This window comes from Pinus tabuliformis, chromosome Q (assembly GCF_031772625.1).
Source record: "Pinus tabuliformis cultivar Carrire ecotype Pingquan chromosome Q, CPIR1, whole genome shotgun sequence".
Taxonomy (NCBI): Eukaryota; Viridiplantae; Streptophyta; class Pinopsida; order Pinales; family Pinaceae; genus Pinus; species Pinus tabuliformis.
The window spans coordinates 502,359,177-502,379,250 of NC_142296.1; the positions used below are offsets into that span (position 1 = coordinate 502,359,177).

At 38.5% G+C, this 20,074-nt stretch overlaps 1 protein-coding gene across 9 annotated transcripts in view; it reads right to left on the reverse strand.

Moving 5' to 3' along the window:
• LOC149220352 (uncharacterized) overlaps positions 1-20,074 on the reverse strand; it is a 101,929-nt gene that overhangs the window by 77,014 nt on the left and 4,841 nt on the right. For 7 of the 9 annotated variants that reach the window (XM_089384760.1, XM_089384756.1, XM_089384759.1 and 4 more), the window contains 3 exons: positions 17,699-18,668; positions 12,455-12,847; positions 11,997-12,362 (listed from right to left, as the gene is read on the reverse strand). In XM_089384760.1, the coding sequence (XP_089240886.1) occupies positions 11,997-12,362; positions 12,455-12,847; positions 17,699-18,668 (1,729 nt within the window). The remainder of the gene's footprint in view (positions 1-11,996; positions 12,363-12,454; positions 12,848-17,698; positions 18,669-20,074) is intronic. The other 2 variants (XM_089384764.1, XM_089384761.1) reach the window with 2 other exon arrangements.

A 20,074-nucleotide genomic window follows, 5' to 3' on the forward strand; every position in this document is an offset into this window, starting at 1 on the left:
CAAAAAATAACATTCCCTCTTAGCGAGGAAGGTGTTCTAGTGTTGTACTACTACAACACCCTGTCTTTGCATCATCCTCCCATAAACACTATTGATGTCTGACAACTGTAGCTGCTTGCCACTTTCCATCAACCATTGTGCTATCTTTGATTCATTTGCTACTAGTTGTAGCTAAAACATGTTGCATCTGTGTTGTTGCTGACACTACACTGTACATTCTATATTGCTACCAAATTTGCATCTGCACTACAACCCAACTAATACTCCCTCTCACTATTGTTGCAACTGAGAAGCATCCAAAATATTGAATCAACTGTCATCACATGTTGCAACTATCTCTTGAGTCTTTGACTGCTACTAGCCTTTGCACTGTCCACTAGGAAATTTGCATTGTTGTTGACTTTGCATTGTGCCTCTTGCACTGCTATAAACACTGCTCTGCACGTCTCAGGATCCGACTACAACTAGTCTACAACTGTCACTCTGGAACTGACTGCACCAACTGACACTAATCCTCCTGCTACTGAATAATGTGGGCCCCTATAGCAAGGGTGATGATCCATGTTAGTAAACTACAACTGTTGCTCCTCTATGGACCTTGCCCAGCTTTGTGCAACTATGGAGTATAGAACTCGATGTGTCCCCGCCTCTCTTGTAGAGGTATAGCTGCATACAAAGTGAATTATACCTCCAACCTAAAGGAGATGATCATTCTTTGTCGAAGTTGTTTCTTGCTCCTGCTTCTACTTCTTGTCCTTCTTCTTCTGAGGACACTGAGTACTATAGTGGCCAAACTCGCCACAGCTGAAACACTTGATCTTGGACAGATCCTTCTTCTTCTTTTCTCCCTGCAAGCCTTGTCCCTAACTAGGACCTTTTTCTTTCCCTTTCGATGCAAGGGCAACATTTTCTTCCTCCTTCACACCCTTTGCTACTACTGTTGTTGTTGGAGCTCTTTACTAGTGCTCGCCTCATCTCTTCTTGGGTGAGATCTACCCACATCCAGTCCCAATCAAGCAATTGATCTCATCCCAGAATGCCCTAGACGAAGGTCTCCCAATCTTGACTGACACTGTTGAGGGCCAAACGCACAACTTCTGTAGTTGGAGGCGACTCTCCTACAGCTGCAAGCTCATCCCAGATATCCTGAATTCTAGTGAGATAGGGGTTAATGCCTTCACCCTTTGCATTCGAACATTCCTCAGTTTTTCCTTTGGGAACATCTCTCATTGCTTGAAGTATTCTGATATAGTGAGGCAATAGCATCTCACATTTTTTTGCCCGTATTCTTGGCCGCAACTTGTGAGACTATATGATCTCGAACTCCATCAAGAATCAACCACTTCACCTTGGCCATCTCCTTATTGCAATTTGCTAGTTGATCAGCATTTGTAGGTACTGCTACAACTCTTTCTGCATACATCTTCAAACCATGCTCGTCTAGAAGGAAAGCCATCTTGGCCTTCCAGATACAATAGTTCGACGCACCCTCTAATTTATCCTGATCTCGGAGTCCTGTTGAGGCCATCACTGCAAAAACTCAGCATGGGACAGAAATTCCCCTCTTTCACTTGCTCGGCTGCTAACACTACTACTCGCACTCCTTCCCGGAGAAAAAATTTGCTTGCTGCTACTGCCTACTACAACTGAAAATTTTGGGTTTTTGAAACTAGAAACCCTCTGAGAAAAACTCCCTCTGCGTGTGCAATTTCTCTTCCACCCGGCATTGATTCTGCTACTGCAAAATCTCTACAAGATCAAACATGGAGCTGATGGGAGTGCAGAGAAATTCAGGCCAGATTTGTAGTTCGAGGCTTCTCTCAAAAGGAAGGAGTAGACTATGATGAGATATTTGCACCAGTTGCCCGATATACCACCATCTGTTTGATCATAGCCCTTACTGCCTCGCAAGGATGGAACCTACATCAGATGGATGTCAAAATTACCTTCTCGCATGGTTTGCTTAAGGAGGAAGTATATGTGGAACAACCCGAGGGGTTCGAGGTTCAAGATCGTGAGACACATGTATGCAGGTTTAAGAAAGCCCTCTATGGGTTGAAGCAAGCCCCTAGGGCATGGTATGAGAGGATCGATAGCTATCTTATGAAGTTGGGTTTTACAAGAAGCAATGTTGAGCCAAACCTATACTTCAAGGTTGAAAAGGACAAACCGCTCATTCTGGTCCTTTATGTGGATGACCTCTTTTTTACAGGTGATGACCCTCTCATTCATCAATGCAACAGGGAGTTGGCTTCTGAGTTCGAGATGAAGGACCTAGGATTGATGCACTACTTCCTAGGGTTAGAGGTCTATCAAAAGTCACGTGAGATTTTCCTTTCTTAAGAAAAATATATTGTGAAGCTACTTGAGAGATATGAGATGGTGGATTGCAAGTCCGTGACTACTTTGATTGAACTCAACTTTAAGTAGCTATGTGGAAGTGTCGTTGGGCTTAGATTGGCGAAACCTTATGAGTATTGCCAACTTGTAAAAGCCTTGATGTTTTTGGTCAACTCCCATCCTAACATATGCTTCGCTATGAACACGTTGAGTCAATTTATGGTCGAGCCTCATCACATTCATTGGATTGCTGCTAAGAATCTCTTGAGATATCTCCGGGACACAATCCACTATGGACTAAGACACACTAGCGAGAATTTGAGGCTACATGGATATACAAATGTTGATTGGGTTGGCAATGTCGTGGATCGTAAGATCATGTTTGGGTGCTTCTTCTCTTTGGGGTCTGCTTCTATATCTTGGACGAGCAAGAAGCAGAAATCAGTTGCACTAAGCACCATCGAGGTCGAGTACATTGCTGCGAGTATGGCCTGTTGTGAAGCAGTCTGGTTGACAAAGCTCTTCAGTGAGTTATTTGAGCACATGTTGGATACCACTATGATCTTCTGCAACAATCAGTGTGGGATTCGTCTATCAGAGAATCTTGTGTTCCACAACCACTCCAAGCACATTGATATAAGGTACCACTTTATCCAGGATATGGTACAACGGGGAGCAGTCAAGCACCAACATATTAGAACAGCTGAGAAAGTTGCGGACATTCTCACAAAGCCTTTGGGGGAAGGTCAAATTATTAACCTTCCGAGAGAGACTTGGAGTCGTGGAACGACCCTCCTATGAGGGTCCCATATGAGTTGGACATAGAGCTCTAAGATCTCCTAGGGGCATGGGGTACTTCTTGGAGTTATGAGCGACCATAGTGAGAGTGGTTCACCTTCCCCTAGTGGTGCGCTGGATACAAGGTGAGTGGTTCACCTTCCCCTGTGATACCCCATTATGGTTGACATGTGCGTAGGGTGAGCAGTTCACCTTCCCCTACCCGAACACATGCATGTAGGGTGAGTGGTTTACCTTCCCCTACGATTGACATATGCAGAGGATGAGTGGTTCACCTTCTTTTGTTGATGCCCCGGCACACATCCTACCGATAGAGTCCAGCACTCATGGGAAGTACCTCTCATCTGGCCAATGAGTTGGGAAAAGATGGTTAGGGACCATAGCACTATCGATGGACGCATTGTGTACTATCATACTCCCTATGACTAGGATGCATGGTGTCCAACAACTTGATTTGGGATCAAGGATTGACTTTTGTCAGTGGAGAGTGGTATGATCTTATGACTCACTCTCAATCACTTCTTCTTCATTATTACTTCAAGCTTCAATAGAGCAGAGCAATACATGGCAGTGATGGCAGGGATGGTATAGGATGACAAGTTGGCATGATGATGGATTGGCAGGTGGAATTCTCCCTAGTTGAGAGGGAGTAGTAAAATTGGCAACTAGGGCCAACTTCCACCTTAGGACAGCTCATATTATGGAGATGATTATTGCATTGGATTCCTCTTTTCGAGAGGTACAATTTTGATATAAAGATCATCTCATTCTGACAAGCAGAAATGGAATTTTGAATTTATTCTCTCACGGACAAATTGTCAAGGTCGGCCTCAGTCAAATGTAGGCTCATGAAGCCCAATGGATGTGTCTCCTCAACCTCAACGAATTGTACAAATAGGTGTGACCATTCTCTCATTTGGACATCACTCATCTCATAACATCATCTTCTCTCTCCTCTCTTGATTGGTTTGTACAACTTGGAGGCTCTCTTCTTCGCACGTGTGGAAGGAAAGTAGATTTTTGGACTAGTTTTGGAGGCCAAAATTTTGAGGACTAGGGCATGCGTTGACCAGCAGTATTTGACTAGCGTTGACTTTTGTTTTGGGGGTAGAATTTCTATTTTTGCAGACTGCATTCTTTGGCACAGATTTCAAGGTGATTGGGGATTGTTTGACCAAGTTGACTGTTGCGTTGACTTTTTGGTTTGGCTGCAAAATTACAACAGACTTTGACTAGGTTGACCGAGCTTGTTTTGGGTTGACTTTAACCCTCTTTGGAGGCCGAATTCTTCTATTGTTGACCAAGCTGATTGGAGGACGTTTTGGGGCATCTTTGACCACCGTTGACTTTCTGGTTAGGGTTGCATTCACTGCTGATTTGACTATTGATTTGGAATATTTGTTATGAGCATGTATTTCTAAGATTTGTACTCTCTCTCTCTGTTGAACTATTGAACAATAATAAGAAGATTTGATCAAAGGGTTTCCCCACATTCAGGTTTGTCCCTGGCATCTGCCACATCTTTTGTCCTCTTGTCTTGGCTTGTCTTCAGCATATGTTTTTATGTTCTATCTGCATTTACTATCAATTTGTATAAGTTAATGTGATTGCAACCGAAGATAATTGGAAATTGTCATTGGGTTGATAAGAAACATTGAAGTAAATTGTGCTAAAGTATAGAACATACCATTATTATCTAAAATTTATAAAACATTCTCACCAAGTCATTGCCAAGGGGCAAGCATGTATTCTTCAAAGACAAGATGGGAGTGGTGAGAAACAGCTTCCTCGAAAAGAGGGAGTGTTGAAAATCGTACCAAAGAGGTGATTCCTAAGCATTTCTCCTCTTGGCCTAGGGAGACACATAAATCACCTTTTGTCTAAGTGGTATTACAAGTTTATTAATATAAAGGGGGCTAATGTACTCTTTATGTGGAGTACTATGTATTTTTAATTAATAAAGTCGTGTGTTTTAAAAGTGACTTTATGTGCAAAGTACTAAAGTACACTTTATTTTATTAAAGTGACTTATGTTTTAAAAGTCACTTTTAAGAAGAGGCTCATTATTACAAAGGGGGACAATATGAAGAGAGGTCAAGTAGGGGACAAATCTCTTCACCCAACTACCCCAAAACTTGCCCAAAAGTGGGAATTTTTGGGGTTTTTCCCTTTTTTGGAGGATTGATAGCTTACTTCGCACCAACTTACAGTTGTTTACTATTCAAGAGACAATATTTAGACTTAGAAACTCTTACAAAAGAAGGTTTGCCCTCATGGCACCTTGTACCCAAACTAGTCTAGGCAAAGCTCGACCTCCAACAAAACTCAATCCAACAAACTTATCCTCCTCTTCAACAAGGCTCAACCTCCTCAACGGCAAGATTCAACCTCCTCGACAGAGCTCAGCCCCAACAAAATTCAATCTTCAACAAGGTTGAACTCGGCCTCAATAGGCCTCAAAACAAACTGAAACCCTTCCCAAAAATTATGCCAAAAACCCTCCTACAACTCAACAAATACTTCACCAAAGACTTCTCCAACTTAGCTTCATCGGTTCATGAGATATGAATCTCAAATTTGCTCCTCCTAGTCACTAAAACAAAACCGAATTCACTCGAGCGATTGCTAAATACTCTCCTTCTCAAACCTATTTATAATGCTTTTGGGGTTTAGGGTAGGGTCGACTCATCCACTAGATTGGCCAACTTGTGCAACTAGCCAAATGAATATTCAAAAAATCATCTCCTTAACCATGAGGAGTTAGAAGGTGTGCCATATATCATTGGAAAGGTCTCGAAATATGTTATTTGACTATGTATCTTTCTCCTTCATTTGGACAACCTTTGACATCAATAACAACCATTTTCAACATATGTGATAAGGTGATCATGGAGGGGAAAAGACTTCAAGGAAGGTGCCATAGGCATGAGATTAGCTAATCAAGGTCCAACATCCTAAGTGTAATGATGTAAGGAAGGAGCAATCACAAAGGCATGAGTTACCCTTTCCTCGACCTTCATTTTCCACCCCTCTATTATGACTTTTACTTTAATGATTTAACTTTCTTTGGTGCAAAGCTTAGGAGACGAAGCTTGCTTTGTGCTTTTCCAATGCTCTTGAAGGATGTAGCAATTTCTCGCTCATCAGGGTTGGGACATTCAAGATTTCCTTTATTTTAGATGAAGCATTAAATGCTTAAGGAATTGGGTAATGGCTAATGAGTGGGGTAGAGCTCATGCTAGGATTTTGCGCACACATTAAATAAGTCCCAACCATCTTTTGCATTTTACATTTTCTTTCTATTGTGCCTTCCAAAGATTTTATTATTCTTTCAACTACATCAACCTTCGGGGACAAGTTTCCCAACCTTAACTCAAGGATGTGGATATAGTGTCCCAATCCCAGTGACTAATGACAATTAGGAAGGATGGAGAGTGGTAACTATGGATTACCCTAGCCACGCTATACCAATCAAAGACTCCCTAGTAGTGCCCTTCCTAAACCATAAGGCCTCAGAGGAGGTCCCATTGGACAACAGTGAAAGGCTAACCTCCCAAATAAAGTGTGGAAATGTTAACCCATAGACCTGCTTCCTAGAAATATAGAGGATTGTAGGCAAGTTTGCATAATCCCACTAGTGATTAGTGATGGATTTCAAGCATTGGAATGTGAGTTAGGGTTTGGTTGCATTGTAAAGTTCTAGGCACGAGGTCATATGATTGATCCTATTCCTATTCTAGAGATAGTTTGCACGGAATTTGGTCATGATAGAGATTATTTTCAGTTTTAAGCGTGTCTTTGGATTCCTCTTGAGAAATTGAGCTCCATGAGTATAATATCAAGGGGTATTCGCATAATTTCTATTTTTAGCAGTTGCCCAACATGAGTGACATGCAATAACCCCGAAATGTGACACGTGGCAACCTTCCTATGGTGACACATCCTCTTTAAAGAATGACACTTCGCATCTTGAGGTGTGTACATGTGTTAATGTGATTGGGATGCATGCATGAAGTGAAAGGGAGATAACCAAAGCGCTTTCCTCAATTAGAAGACAAGGTGGCAATTGGTGATAATCATGACAAAGATTCTCTTAGTTAACTAAGTCTCATACCCAGTTGGCTGAAGCATGTGGACTTAACTCACCCTCCTTTCTGTGTTAACTCATCTTTCCCTCTCATGCAAGTTTTCTCTCTCTCAGAACTTGCCTTATGACTCCACTTCTCACCACCTCACTCGTGGTAACTCCTCTTAGCTAAGTTCAACCTCACTTCTCTTTTGAGTTCGATCTCCACTCGTTCAATTAAACTCACCCTCTCACTCCTATTCATTTTCACTCAACTCCACTCAACAACCAATTGAACCATACCACCAACATTTTATGGAACTTGCATGAGGGATAAGGGAACATGTGCTAATGTCACCCAGCCACTTGTATGCATGCATCATCACTCTTTCTCTAGTGCGACTTGGTTCAGCCAAGAGCTCGCATGGGTGAGTATGATTGTCTTCTCCTATGGCTTGAATTACCTAGAACGTATCATCAAAGCTATCATAAAAGAGAAAGGAAAGCTCATTCTAAGAGGTGGATTTTTCTGAGCAGAACAGAGCAGCAGCACGTTAAAGCATTCGTCATTCTTTCTTTCTCTCATTTCTAACAGGTTTCTCATCCAACAAGGATTGGATCAGCAGATTGGGTTTCTGTTTTGGACTCTATGGTGCAACCAGCTCTTTGAATAATACAAAATAAAGATGTCTTATGATTGTGTCGCAGCTTCTATATCTTTTTAATCTCCAATTTTTAACTACAAACCTGCAACAGTGTTTTATTCCTTGTATTTTGACTAATATTTAATCATCTATAGGCATTTCTTCTTCATAGTCATTTCCATTTTTAGCAGTTCTGTTTTAATGGAAAATTCTACCGATAAATTTCTTACAAATCCATTTTCTTTTGGCAATTTAGTGGTTGTCAAAAAAATAAAAAAACGTTTTATGTTGCTTTATGAAGAGGAGAATCTGCAGTGACGAATGAAGGAAAAAATCTTCTAATGACGCACCTTCCTTCAAGAAGAATGTTAGTTGGGTGAAAACACTGACCAAAGCAATAGGTGGATAACTCTGGCATAATGCTATCTGAATATCATCATAGGGTTGTTGGCTAGCTGGCTATCAAATGTGTAGAAAAAATTTCTCCTATGGGTTATCCACTTTTGGTCGGTAACAAGCCGTGTTAATGCTACTTAATTAATCGTAATGTTAAATTCTTGAAGTAAACGGAACATTCTCCTGTCCTTCATTTTCATCCTTTCACTTAAATTTTTAACATTGCCACTACTTGTTTCAATATGTTTTTGAGTAGTTCCAACCTCATTGGATTTCATATGCAGAAAGTATAATTTTAGATCCAACTTAAAATCCAGCAGACTTAACATTTTTTCAGGATTTCAAGATTGGAGGGATTGCAATGTTTCCATTGGATTCTATCATGTATGAGTATATGGAACTAGCATTTAATCAAAATCACCAAGTGCTCTATGTGGTATCAGTTGTCAAACTTCTCCAACATGACCCTAGTAAAAATGTACCCACTAAAACAAAATCTCGATTTGACATGTTAAGTTTTTTCTATCTTATTTTAATGCTTAGAGGTTGATATTGATAATGAGGATCCCAATATAGACACCGATTTTCATGATATGTAGTACTAGTTATTTGTTGTAGCATGATTCTTTTTGGACTATACAGGCCATTTGAGCCTTCTTTGTTGATGTATTTTTGGTTCAGAGATGGATTGCACTCAATGCTATTTTGGTTATATGCATTAGTTGTGTGATTGAATTTATATCATCATCGAGTAAATGTTTTATACATTTCATATTTTATATGTACTTCACTAATTTTATATATTTTATATTTTACATGTCCTCTGTGTCATGTTCCGGGGGTTCACCGTGTCATGTTTTGGATACTCGTATTTCGTATCTTCTGTGTCCCATCTCCTTGTGTCATGTGACTTAGGACACAATGCTACATCCTCCAAAGTGGAGGGAAACACATGTAGCTTCTAACTGTATCTTATATTCATATGTTTGGTATAAAACATCAGATCCAAACATGAAGGTGTCAGGGTCCTCTGTTGGATGCATATCGAAGTGTGGAAGAACTAAAAGATCAATATTCTTTATTTCAGTATCCTCATTATCTTCTATAGGGAATTCATCCATTTCCTCTTCATTTTTATTTTCCATCCTGAATAAAGAAACAAACCCTAAAGTTGAAGTATAGGTTTCAGTTTCCTCAATTTTAAGTCAACTTGTGGTTCTTCGGCTTCCTTAACAATAGTTGCTTCAACCCTTGCTGTTACTTCAGTGAGAATTTCAGCAGCAATTTGCACTAGAATAGGCCTTCCAAACACTAATGGTTTATCTTTGTTTACAAACTTGTTAACCACTGATGCTGGAGGGTCAACTCCTGCTCCTTGTGCACTGGTTTCTGCATGTCCTTCAATAAGAGGAATATCAAGAGATAAATCTCCCCAACTTATCCCTCTGCAGCTTGATAAAATCTTAAATCAAAAACACCATGCAAGTGAGGAAACAGAATTGGATATCCAGTTCCAATCCGGCTACTTATGCAATTAATTCCTGACCCAAAAAGTGACAGGTTCTAGTAATAACAGGAATGATGTGCCCAAGACATACCAAATACCAAAACACCTACACTATATGAGTAATGTCAGAAATTTTGCTTATCAAGTTTATTAAGGATTTTAATGGTTACTAGGGAGTTTGCTAGAGTACGATTATGTTACCCTATCACTAAGCAAGGAGTAAAAAAGAATGCAGAAGAAAAATTATGCAGCAGACTATAAGCATGTTATTTGTTAAATTAATGTGAGATTCCCTGTACATACTTTTGCTAAAAGTAACCAGAGGGTGGCCTTCTTGGCTTACTAATCTTTCCTGGAAAAACAACCCAACAGAAATAAACAGGTTATTAACAGCAGAGAACTGAAACAGTAAAAAGCTGAATTACTGAGGAAGAAATTAACAGCTGAGCAGAAAATGAAATATAACGCTATGAACGTAAGACACACCCAGTTGCACACTGCAAGAGTGGACCCTTACTCTGCAGCTCACTGGATGATCTCTAATAAATTAATTCAGGGTATTGTAAGACAGACCAGCAATCATAATTAGAAGGATCAAGAACCAAAATGGTCCCCAATCTGTGACTTCATACAAAACTTGTTCTGTTAAATTCTGGCATAATTACCTGACATCTAGGAAAGACAACTGAAAATAACTAGTAACTGTAAATTCCCTAAGTGCTTCGATGCACTTATTTACAATATCGAAAGAGAAAGAAAGAAACATTTTTCCTCAAGAAAAGGAGCTAAGCAAATGAGACATATTGTGCTCTAACTGTCCCGTCAATTATAGAGATATTTGCTGATACAACTTGGGGTAGATTTGCAAAAAACAGGACCATGTAAGACTCTTGACTCTAGTCATCAATAGAGCACATCCATTCTAAAACAGCCTTCTCCTTAACTTCTGTAGCACACCATACCATCCCATCAACAAACTTGAAGGGTTTATCGGTTCACAGAAGCAACTCATCAATACTTAGAGGAACTCATCAGCACACTGTTAAATGATGAATTGAACCATGCAATTCTTTGACTATCAAATGACTCTGCCTTATTGGAACATTGAATCGCTCTATAACCCAAAACAGCACCACTACCTACTCTGCATATATAGATTCATGAATCCCAGTTAATCTTTAACAATGCATCATTAAATCATGAGATTCCAAGTAAAAATGTATAAAAATCACAACTGACCATCATGTACATGAACTGAGCAAAATGGACTCAGTGGGTAGGGCCAAAGGTTCAGAGTAAGAGAAAGACGATGCAAAAATGATGACCAAATAGGGAAATTTCAAGGCTCGTCAATTAGTGTGATATCATAGATAGCATAGTCACTAAATTAATTCACTGGAGGTAGATATAAGATATGAGGTTAAGGGTCATCAATGCTGCAGAAAGACACACTGGGGTCTCATTTTAGATCTTTGGGGGAAATATCAAAGCACTTGGCTCATGCCAATCTGGATGTGAAACAAAGATATTGTCTTCTTAGAAAATTAAAAGTTACATTCTTGAGCCCACCCATCTTCGAAGCACTTAGCATTCACATCAAGTAGGCTCGATACCATTGTCAATTAGTCGAAAAAACACATGAGAAAACTTCTTGGGCTACTACTGCAATTTTGTTTCAAAAAAGTGAACAAATTTTCACACATGTTCATGAATCACTAGTTATATGAAATATAATTGGCTATATGAAAGATAATATATGTTCCTTATGTCCATTGGGCTACCTGCAAAACAAACCTATTTCTTGCTCATATTTGTAATTTTTTGCTAGGTACACAGAACAGTTACAAATCTGAAGTTAACAATTAAAGGATATATCTTCTTCAATCGCATGGTCACAACAGACATGTAAGAGATGTTTGTGTAGGCCTGTATGTTTGCATCCATGTGTTGGCAACATTAAAATTGCCTCTTTAGATGCATTTTATGCATGTCTCTCTGAACTCACTTTCACTTGTCTATGCATGAATGCCAGAGCATGATGTAACTGTTCATTCTATGCAAGGTGGCGCAAAAAGTTTTTCAGACCCTCAGAACCTAACCATTATATTAAGGTGTAAGTAAAAGAAACAGCAATGGTTGCAATATAAGTTTCTCAATTATGAATAGATACAAGTTGATCGCAATTTCTGCCATAAACCAAAAATTTAGGTCACAAAAGTATTCATTATCAAGATTAAATGCATACCTGTCGCATATCTGAAGCAAAAAGCTCTGGTGAGTTGCCATAAGTTCCAGCATTCATCCTCAAATCAAGAAGATGAAAATCAAACACCTCATGCATCCTTGGCCCAGCAAAGTTCCCATGGATCAAGTTACATAGTACCGCAAAAATTTCTGATGAAATAATTTTGAGAAAGGCATCAGAACAGCATTCAGTGATCACCTTTGAAGAAACCACCGTTTGACTCCCAGACTCCTTCATAGAAGTGTCTTTCTCTCTCTTGGTGATCTCCGGAATAATCTTGTTTTTTTCACAAAAAGAATGTCTTTCAGCTTTCCCATAACTTGTCTTTTCACCGCCATACATCGCAAGCACTGATGAAACAACTTCCTGTATCGAATTCCAGTTAACAATAAGGGAAAAGGCACTTCCAAACATGATGTTACCAGATTCATGCAACGCAGCTAAATGATTTGTTTTACCTTCATGGGAAGAATTCCACTGTTATTAGGAGTATCCTCTGAAATGGTTTGTTGAAGCAACTTCTTGGCATTGTCAGGTGGCCCAGAAGCAAGTGCTTTCGCAATGGCACTCCTTATTCCTCCTGCAGTTATGCTTGATGCATTTAAAACCTGCTCCAAGACTTCAGTCCAATGCACATTTTGATTATGAATTATATCTTTTTCACTGAGCATACTTAATCTTTTATCTATGTTCTTGTCCCCCATGTTTTCATCTTCCATTACCGGGTCAGATGATCCACTCAAAGGCTCTGTTTGTGTTCCATTAACGCCCTGCACACATTCCGTGTTAATGTCTTCCATCCCCAGCTGAGACGATCCACTTAAAGTCTCTGTTTGTGTTTCATTAAAACCCTGTGCCAAAATATGAAGAGAAATTACAGAAACTGCAGCAAAAACTATTGGAAAAGGCTTATAAAAGTCTAATGTAGATTGCAATCTCATTTAATTTTCTTAATGAAAGGACCAACAGCCTCACTGCAAAAATAACATACTTCTTGCTGGAGCAACCCATTAGAGAATGTAATAAAAAATCTGTGCACAAAAAAAGCAAGTGCATGGGGATTGAAGAAACAGTTTACACTAAGTTATGTTGTATCACACAAGAGTGGCTGAGCCACACAAACCTTGCCACAATATCATCTAGTGAGTCGAGCAGGTGTTGCTGACATTGGTTCTTCTTCTGGAGCCATTATGGCTTGTATATTCCAGTTGTTGCGCAAGTCAATGTTGATACAAAAAGAACTAAGGGCAACCCCTATCACCAACAATTATATAACCCCCTCATGAAGAAGTCATTGAGACAGTAAAATTGAATGTTGATAGGTTGAGTCTAAGTACCAGGTTTTGGAGCCTATCATTCTTCTGTATCAGCAATCTACCTGCTAAAAGAGATCTCTTGTATGTGAGACCTAGGTTGTAAGGAAGTAAACAAGCAACATGGTGTCTGAACCGTAGGCTGTAAATGATTGTTATGTGAGCCCGAGAGCTATAAGAAGTAGTGCAGTTAATATTGTTGCCTGAGAGGCATAAGAGCTAGTTTTTTAGAACCTCTCATTATTGTGTATCAGAGATCTACCTGCTAAAGGAGATCATTTGTATGTGAGACCTAGGCTGTAAGGCAGTAAAAAAGCAACATGGTGTCTAGGCCTTATGCTGAAAGTGATTATCGTGTGAGCCCAAGTGTCTAAGCCTATCATTATTGTGTCTCAGAGATCTACCTGCTAAAGGAGATCATTTGTATGTGAGACCTAGGCTGTAAGGCAGTAAAAAAGCAACATGGTGTGTAAGCCTTATGCTGAAAGTGATTATCGTGTGAGCCCAAGTGCTATAAGAAAAGGCACAATCAAGATTGTAGCCCAACAGGCATTGTTGTACCAATCATAACTCTCCTGTACATAATGCTGTTTTAAGTTAACAAAAGTTCGCTGTTCTCTATATCTTTGTGTGAGTTATTTTTATTGGTGAATGGTACATCATGGTAACTGCAAATTTTTCAAGTTCTTCTGAAATTATCTGTGTTAACATATATGAAAACTCTTAACCTAGTTGCAGTGATTTTGTGGACCGTCTGTGTTGTGTTGTTCATGTGAACTAGTGTGTGCTGGTGCAATTTACCATCTTCTGCAAAAGTAAAGTTGATGTGTTGTACTTAGCATATTCACATGTACATTTGTACTTTGTTGAATAGGTCGTATATCCTGAGAATACACTGGTATCAAAGCCAACAATTTATCAAGTTTGGGATTTTTAGAGTTATTTTTTGTAGTGAATGATACATCATGGTAACTGCAAAATTTTCAAGTTCTTCTGAAATTAAGTGTTAACATTTAAGAAACTGTTAACCTAGTTGCAGTGATTTTGTGGACAGGCTGTGTGATATTCTTATTGAACTAGTATGTGCTGGTGCAGTTTACCATCTTCTGCAAAAGTGAAGTTGATGTCTTGTACTTAAGACATTCACATGTACATTTGTACTTTACTGAATAGGTTGTGTATCCTGAAAATGCATTGGTATTAAAGCTGACAAGCTATCAAAGTCGGGAGCGTTTATGAGCGTGCAACACATGGTAAGCCGTGACCAAGAAAGGGAGTTGCGCAGAAAAAATACACTGTGCACAAGTCTCATATTTTTCCACCCTCTTTCCAATTTAACCAATGTGTAGGATAGTTAAGATCTATGATCTAATCTTAAATATGCATCAATTAGTGTAGTCAAAGCTCTATCTAATTCAACTCTCTATCTAATTCAACAAGTTTAGAAAAGAAAGGGAGCCAAAATTTAAATTCTTGTGATAGAAGGTTTCTTTAAGGCTTAAAATGACTAGTCTATGGATCTGCAGGAAAAACAACCACTCCACAAATGCAGGGGAAAACATTTCATACATTGTCACCATACAAACAGTTTCTCAAAAGACCATATGGTCATTCCACAACACATAAGGGAAATGCAAGAGGGCAGAGACACGGAATACATCGATATAAACAAATGGATATACAATGAAGCTTAGTGAAAGTCGCAGCAGTTAAATATGAAAAAACAGTCACTTCATAGTGTAATGGCATAATGAAACTCATAACACAGAATAGCTGGTCTCTGTATTCTATAGCATGATGTAGTGATATGTGTCAAGTCATATGCACAACTGCCACCTTATGCAATAAGCAAGCTACTACCTATGACTACGTAGTTTCCTATGTTTTGCCAGGTAGTTACTAATGTCATATGTGTATGTCCTTTGGTTGCACATGTAATGACATCTAGGAGTAAGGTGACAGGAAATCACCTAATGCGTGCATTGGCAGTAATTACACTCCCAGCACTTAGTTCAACAGCTTGCCAGCAGGCTGCCAAGAATCCAATGAGACCCTGTTTAAAGGTTTATATTGAACAGTCTCCTGCTGGCCTATGTGTATCTCTATTACAAGAGTGTGGAAGACGGGAGTTACAGGAATAACTAGTTCACAACACACAATGTATGGCTCCTACCAGAAATTTAATAGATCCAAGGATGCTGCCCCGACAGCTCTACTCTTAAAGCCTGGAAAATGATGTGTCGCACTATTTCTTGTCTGTCCCTTGTGTAGGGCCCACTCAAAAGGTTCAGGCAATTACTTCCTAAGTAATTCCTAAGGAAGAGGGACACATCAAGCTCTCATATGGAATAACAATATAGATTGATAAACGCTTTCAATACAATACCAACCACCAATGTCATAGTAAAAGTGTTTTCTGAAGACAAACATAAGATTCTAAACATTGCGTCTGTGGCAAGCAGAAGTTTAATAATCGGGAAGACAGCATTCCTAAAAGTAAAATCGAATCACCTATTTTCCTCGGAGTTGCAGGAACGTTTTGATGCAAAAACCTAGGAACGTGATATCGCCAACCAAGGAAAGATAATAGGAAGAAACTAGGAAGGCTTGCTTCTCCGGGATTTTAACAATAACAACAAACTTTATTAGAGACGGACATAGGGCTCGCACAAAATTGGATGAAACAACAAATTGATAAGAATTGTTCGAAATGAAAGTTTGCAATTGGTTATTGGGTTTACCTTCATCCTCAGACTTCAAATAATTGTTGTCTATGAGGGGAAAACGAAACGAAAAGTTGTTCCCAAAGTTCTATAGACCATACAAATTTGTGAACAAAAGAGTCATTTAGCAACATTGGCTTTTGAACTTAACCGAAGGTAGAAATTCAATCAAATTAAAAAGTGCTTTTTCTTGAAGACGAGGAAAGAAACTTAAAAAACTGGTTAGGAGATTCAAATAAGATAAATTGGTGAAATTGAAAAAAATCAACTAAGCGGCACTACAGAAAGACCAAAAAAGACGAATTGTCAGTAGAGTTAAGGTAAAACCCAAACATAATATTGAGGTGAAAGAACACACACAATAAAACTAAATTCATTATTAGACGGACAGAAGCCTGGTGAATAAAGAATTATTATCAATACGGACAGAAAAGAAATAACAGCGTAATAAATAAAAGTTAAAATCCAGGAAAATCAACTCCAAATATGTTAATATAAAAATAATATTAATAAGCTGAAAAAGATATTAGAAATAAGGAATATTTTAAGGTTTAATATTGGTAGGTGGGCTAAGTTTACATGATTTTTCCAAAAAAAAAATTAACCCAAATTTAATAGTATAAAATTATTTTACCATAAGAATCATCAAAATTTTATATAAACTGATATAAAATCATTGAAAATCTAAATATTTTTACAAAAATATCACCAAACATTTTACAATCTGCACATTAAGAACTAATAAAATTCGCCAAGGTTTCTAAACTTTAAGATAAACTTCCGTCGTTAAAATTTTCTCCAATTTAGAAAGATAAAATCCCTGGTGAACAAAGAAATTACTATCAAAACCCGCTGAAAAGAAAAGATCAACATAAAGCCTGGTTAAGAGCATGTGCTTCCTCCGAAAAGGTCACAGGCTCGAAACCAGAGGGGTAGAGTATGTATGGCTTTGAAGACTTAGCAGTCAAATCACTACCCCGAAGTGGGTCCCTTGTCCCACAAACAAAGTAGTCTCATACATCAATGTAGTGTCTAGCTTGACCATGATCTTAAAATTAAATAATAATACTAATAGATAATAAATAAATTCAGGAAAATCAACTCGAAAAACATGAAATATAAAAATAATATTAAAAAGTCGAAAAAAATATTGGAAAGGTAGAACCGTAGCAAGGAATTTTGTAAAAAGCGAGAAACCATTAGAATAGAGTTAACAAGTACATTCCCAATGGACAAGACCGGTCTAAGCGTACATTCAAACAAAAAGCGAGAAACCATTAGCATAGAGTTAACAAGTACATTCATTCCCACTGGACAAGACCGGTCTAAGCGTACATTCAATAATCTCATTTCATTTCCTATGTATCTGTAGAAGGATGTGTGCTAATATGAAAATAAAACTCACAAAATTCACATCATTAAAAATAGAAACTATCTTGCATTGCACCTTTTTGTGATTATTCAAGTGAATATCATTAATACATGGTTGATTAATAGAATTATTGCAATGTTAATTTCGTCTTCTGATGCAATAATTCAAATTTTTCCTTTCCCTTTCCAGCACCGCTCACCGCTTCAACTGACTACAAAAAAATGAAAAAAAGACGATGAAGAAAGAATCTAAGAGTTATCATTATTCCAACATTACAACAATGTTTTAACATACCTCAACAATGGAATTGCCGACCTCTTTTAGTACATGCTCTGCTATAACAGAGGTGCTATCTTCTTGCTGCCTTATAAAAGCTCCGACTACTGAAGATTGTCCGGCATCCAAATCATTACTCTCGGGAATCTGATCCACCGTCGAATTTCCAAGCACAGCTTCTCCTTCAGGGCCACTGGTATTCAAACAAACAGAAGCACTGGACATACCACCATTTGGTTCTTCTTTACTTGACTTTTTTCCTTGTCCTTTGAATCTTTTCTCTTTTTTAAGGTGTTTTGCAACACACATCACTGAATTGAATCTTTTATTGTCAGGTGATATGAAATAAGTGTTCTTGCGAGTAGTTTGTACTTTCCAGCCAGGACAAAGGATTTCACCTTGATTAGACACAAATTCTTCTAGTTCATCTAAGCGCATTTTATAGTTGGACAGCTTTTCCTCATAAGACTCAGAGTTAAGATGATCAAAGGATTCATTAGAAATCTCTTCCAGGGATGAAACAAGTAATTTATTCTTCTCAGGTTTCATACCAGGAAATGGCCTGTGCTCAGTAGGCAGTTCATCGGATGCATCTTCATTTTCTATTCCTGTTTCTTTTTTAACAAGAGTTGTTTCCATGTTCTCTAGCTTGCCATTAGTTTCATTACTTTGATTGTCTTTTATTGTACTGGAATTTTGCCTTCCAAATGGGGCTTTAGAATTTTCACCGCATATTTTTCTGGTGGAACTCTTCCTTTCATCTTGGATATCATTATTTGAATGACTTACACCTGTCTTGCAATCAGGCATCCTCCTTTTACCAAATGCTGGATGATGTTGGCTTTCAGGTGTAGTGGCTTGATCAGGTATCTGGCAGCTTATCGGCGGGATATCTAAAGATGTCAGTTCAGCTCTCTGCCTCTTACTCGACCTTAGCTCCCTGTCAAGCCCCATTTTCGACCTTAAGTTGTCGAATTGGCTCTTTCTCCTGCAAGTTTCAAAGAATCTATGTGAGAACATGATGAAAAAGGTGCCTTGTATCCTAAATACATATTCCAGAGAACTTGAGAACAAACGCTGAGGCAATCTCTTAGCAGAGTTTATTAGAAGGTCATAATATTTAAACCACTAAGCATTGCATCATATCACACAGCAGCTATGTAACAATGTTGATTGCTGCACTATCATGAGCACAGCAACAAACTCTTTACAACACTGGCATCCTGAGAACCAGGACCTCAGCTACATGTTGTAATGCTTTCCTTTTCTTAACTTACATGATTAAATTCTCAACAGTAAGTTTGCACAAAAAATGAACATTGCATGCCAGTGAAAAGAGTAATCTTAAATCTATCTATAAGCATAGAAGCCAGTTCTTTAAGTGAATACATTACTGCCAGCATGGAGATCTATAATAGCTTCATGAACATTACAGTGATGAAAAAGTTGCCCCAGATCCCTAGCATCAGCTGTCTAATTCTATTGCTTATTGCCCCCTTGACACAAAAGTTTCCAAGGTTTTACTATTATCCAAGTATAGAAATTCGCCAGGATAGTCATTCCTTAAGATTTGAGCTTTTATGTATTTCTTTTCATTTATATTAGGAACAGTCTAGAGTTTTTTGGTAAATATATTCTTCCTGATGTTATCGGAACCAGGTGTTCCAGACCGGTTCACCCCCTGAAGTTATGAGAAAGCACTTGCCAAACAGAGGTAACAATGTTGATTCCTGCACTATCATGAGCACAGCAATGACCCCTTTATAACACTGGATTGCACTGGCATCCTGAGAAACAGGATCTTTTACATGCTGCAATGGTTTCCTTTTCTTAACTTAAATGATCAAATTATAATGGTGAGCTTGCATTAAGAATAAATATTACACCAGTTAAAAGAATAGCCTCAAATCTACCTACGTAAATATAGAACCCAGTTCTCTAAGCGGATACAACCTACTGCTAGTATGGAAGATCTATAGGATACCTCCATGGATATTACGGTAAGGCAAAAGTCACCACAGATCCATTACACCTATTGTCACTCTATCACTTTTTGCAGCCATTCCTTGACACAAAATTTCAGAGTTTACCATTATCCAAGTCTAGAAATTTGTCATTATAACCATTTCTTCACATTTGAGTTTTTATGTGTTTCTTACCCTTTATACACAACGGTCTAGATTTTGTTGATAAATATATTTCTTCATGATGTTACCAGAACCAGCCACTCTGGATGTTTAACCCATAAACTACCTGAACCAGGCCCTGAACCAGACCAGCAAATCAGTATTGTTCCGATCTGGCCAGTTTTGAACTGAACCAGAAGTTAGAACCCGTCCCAATGACATCAGCAGTCTACTTATCATCTACAAGATGGGAGGAGAAGTGAGACCA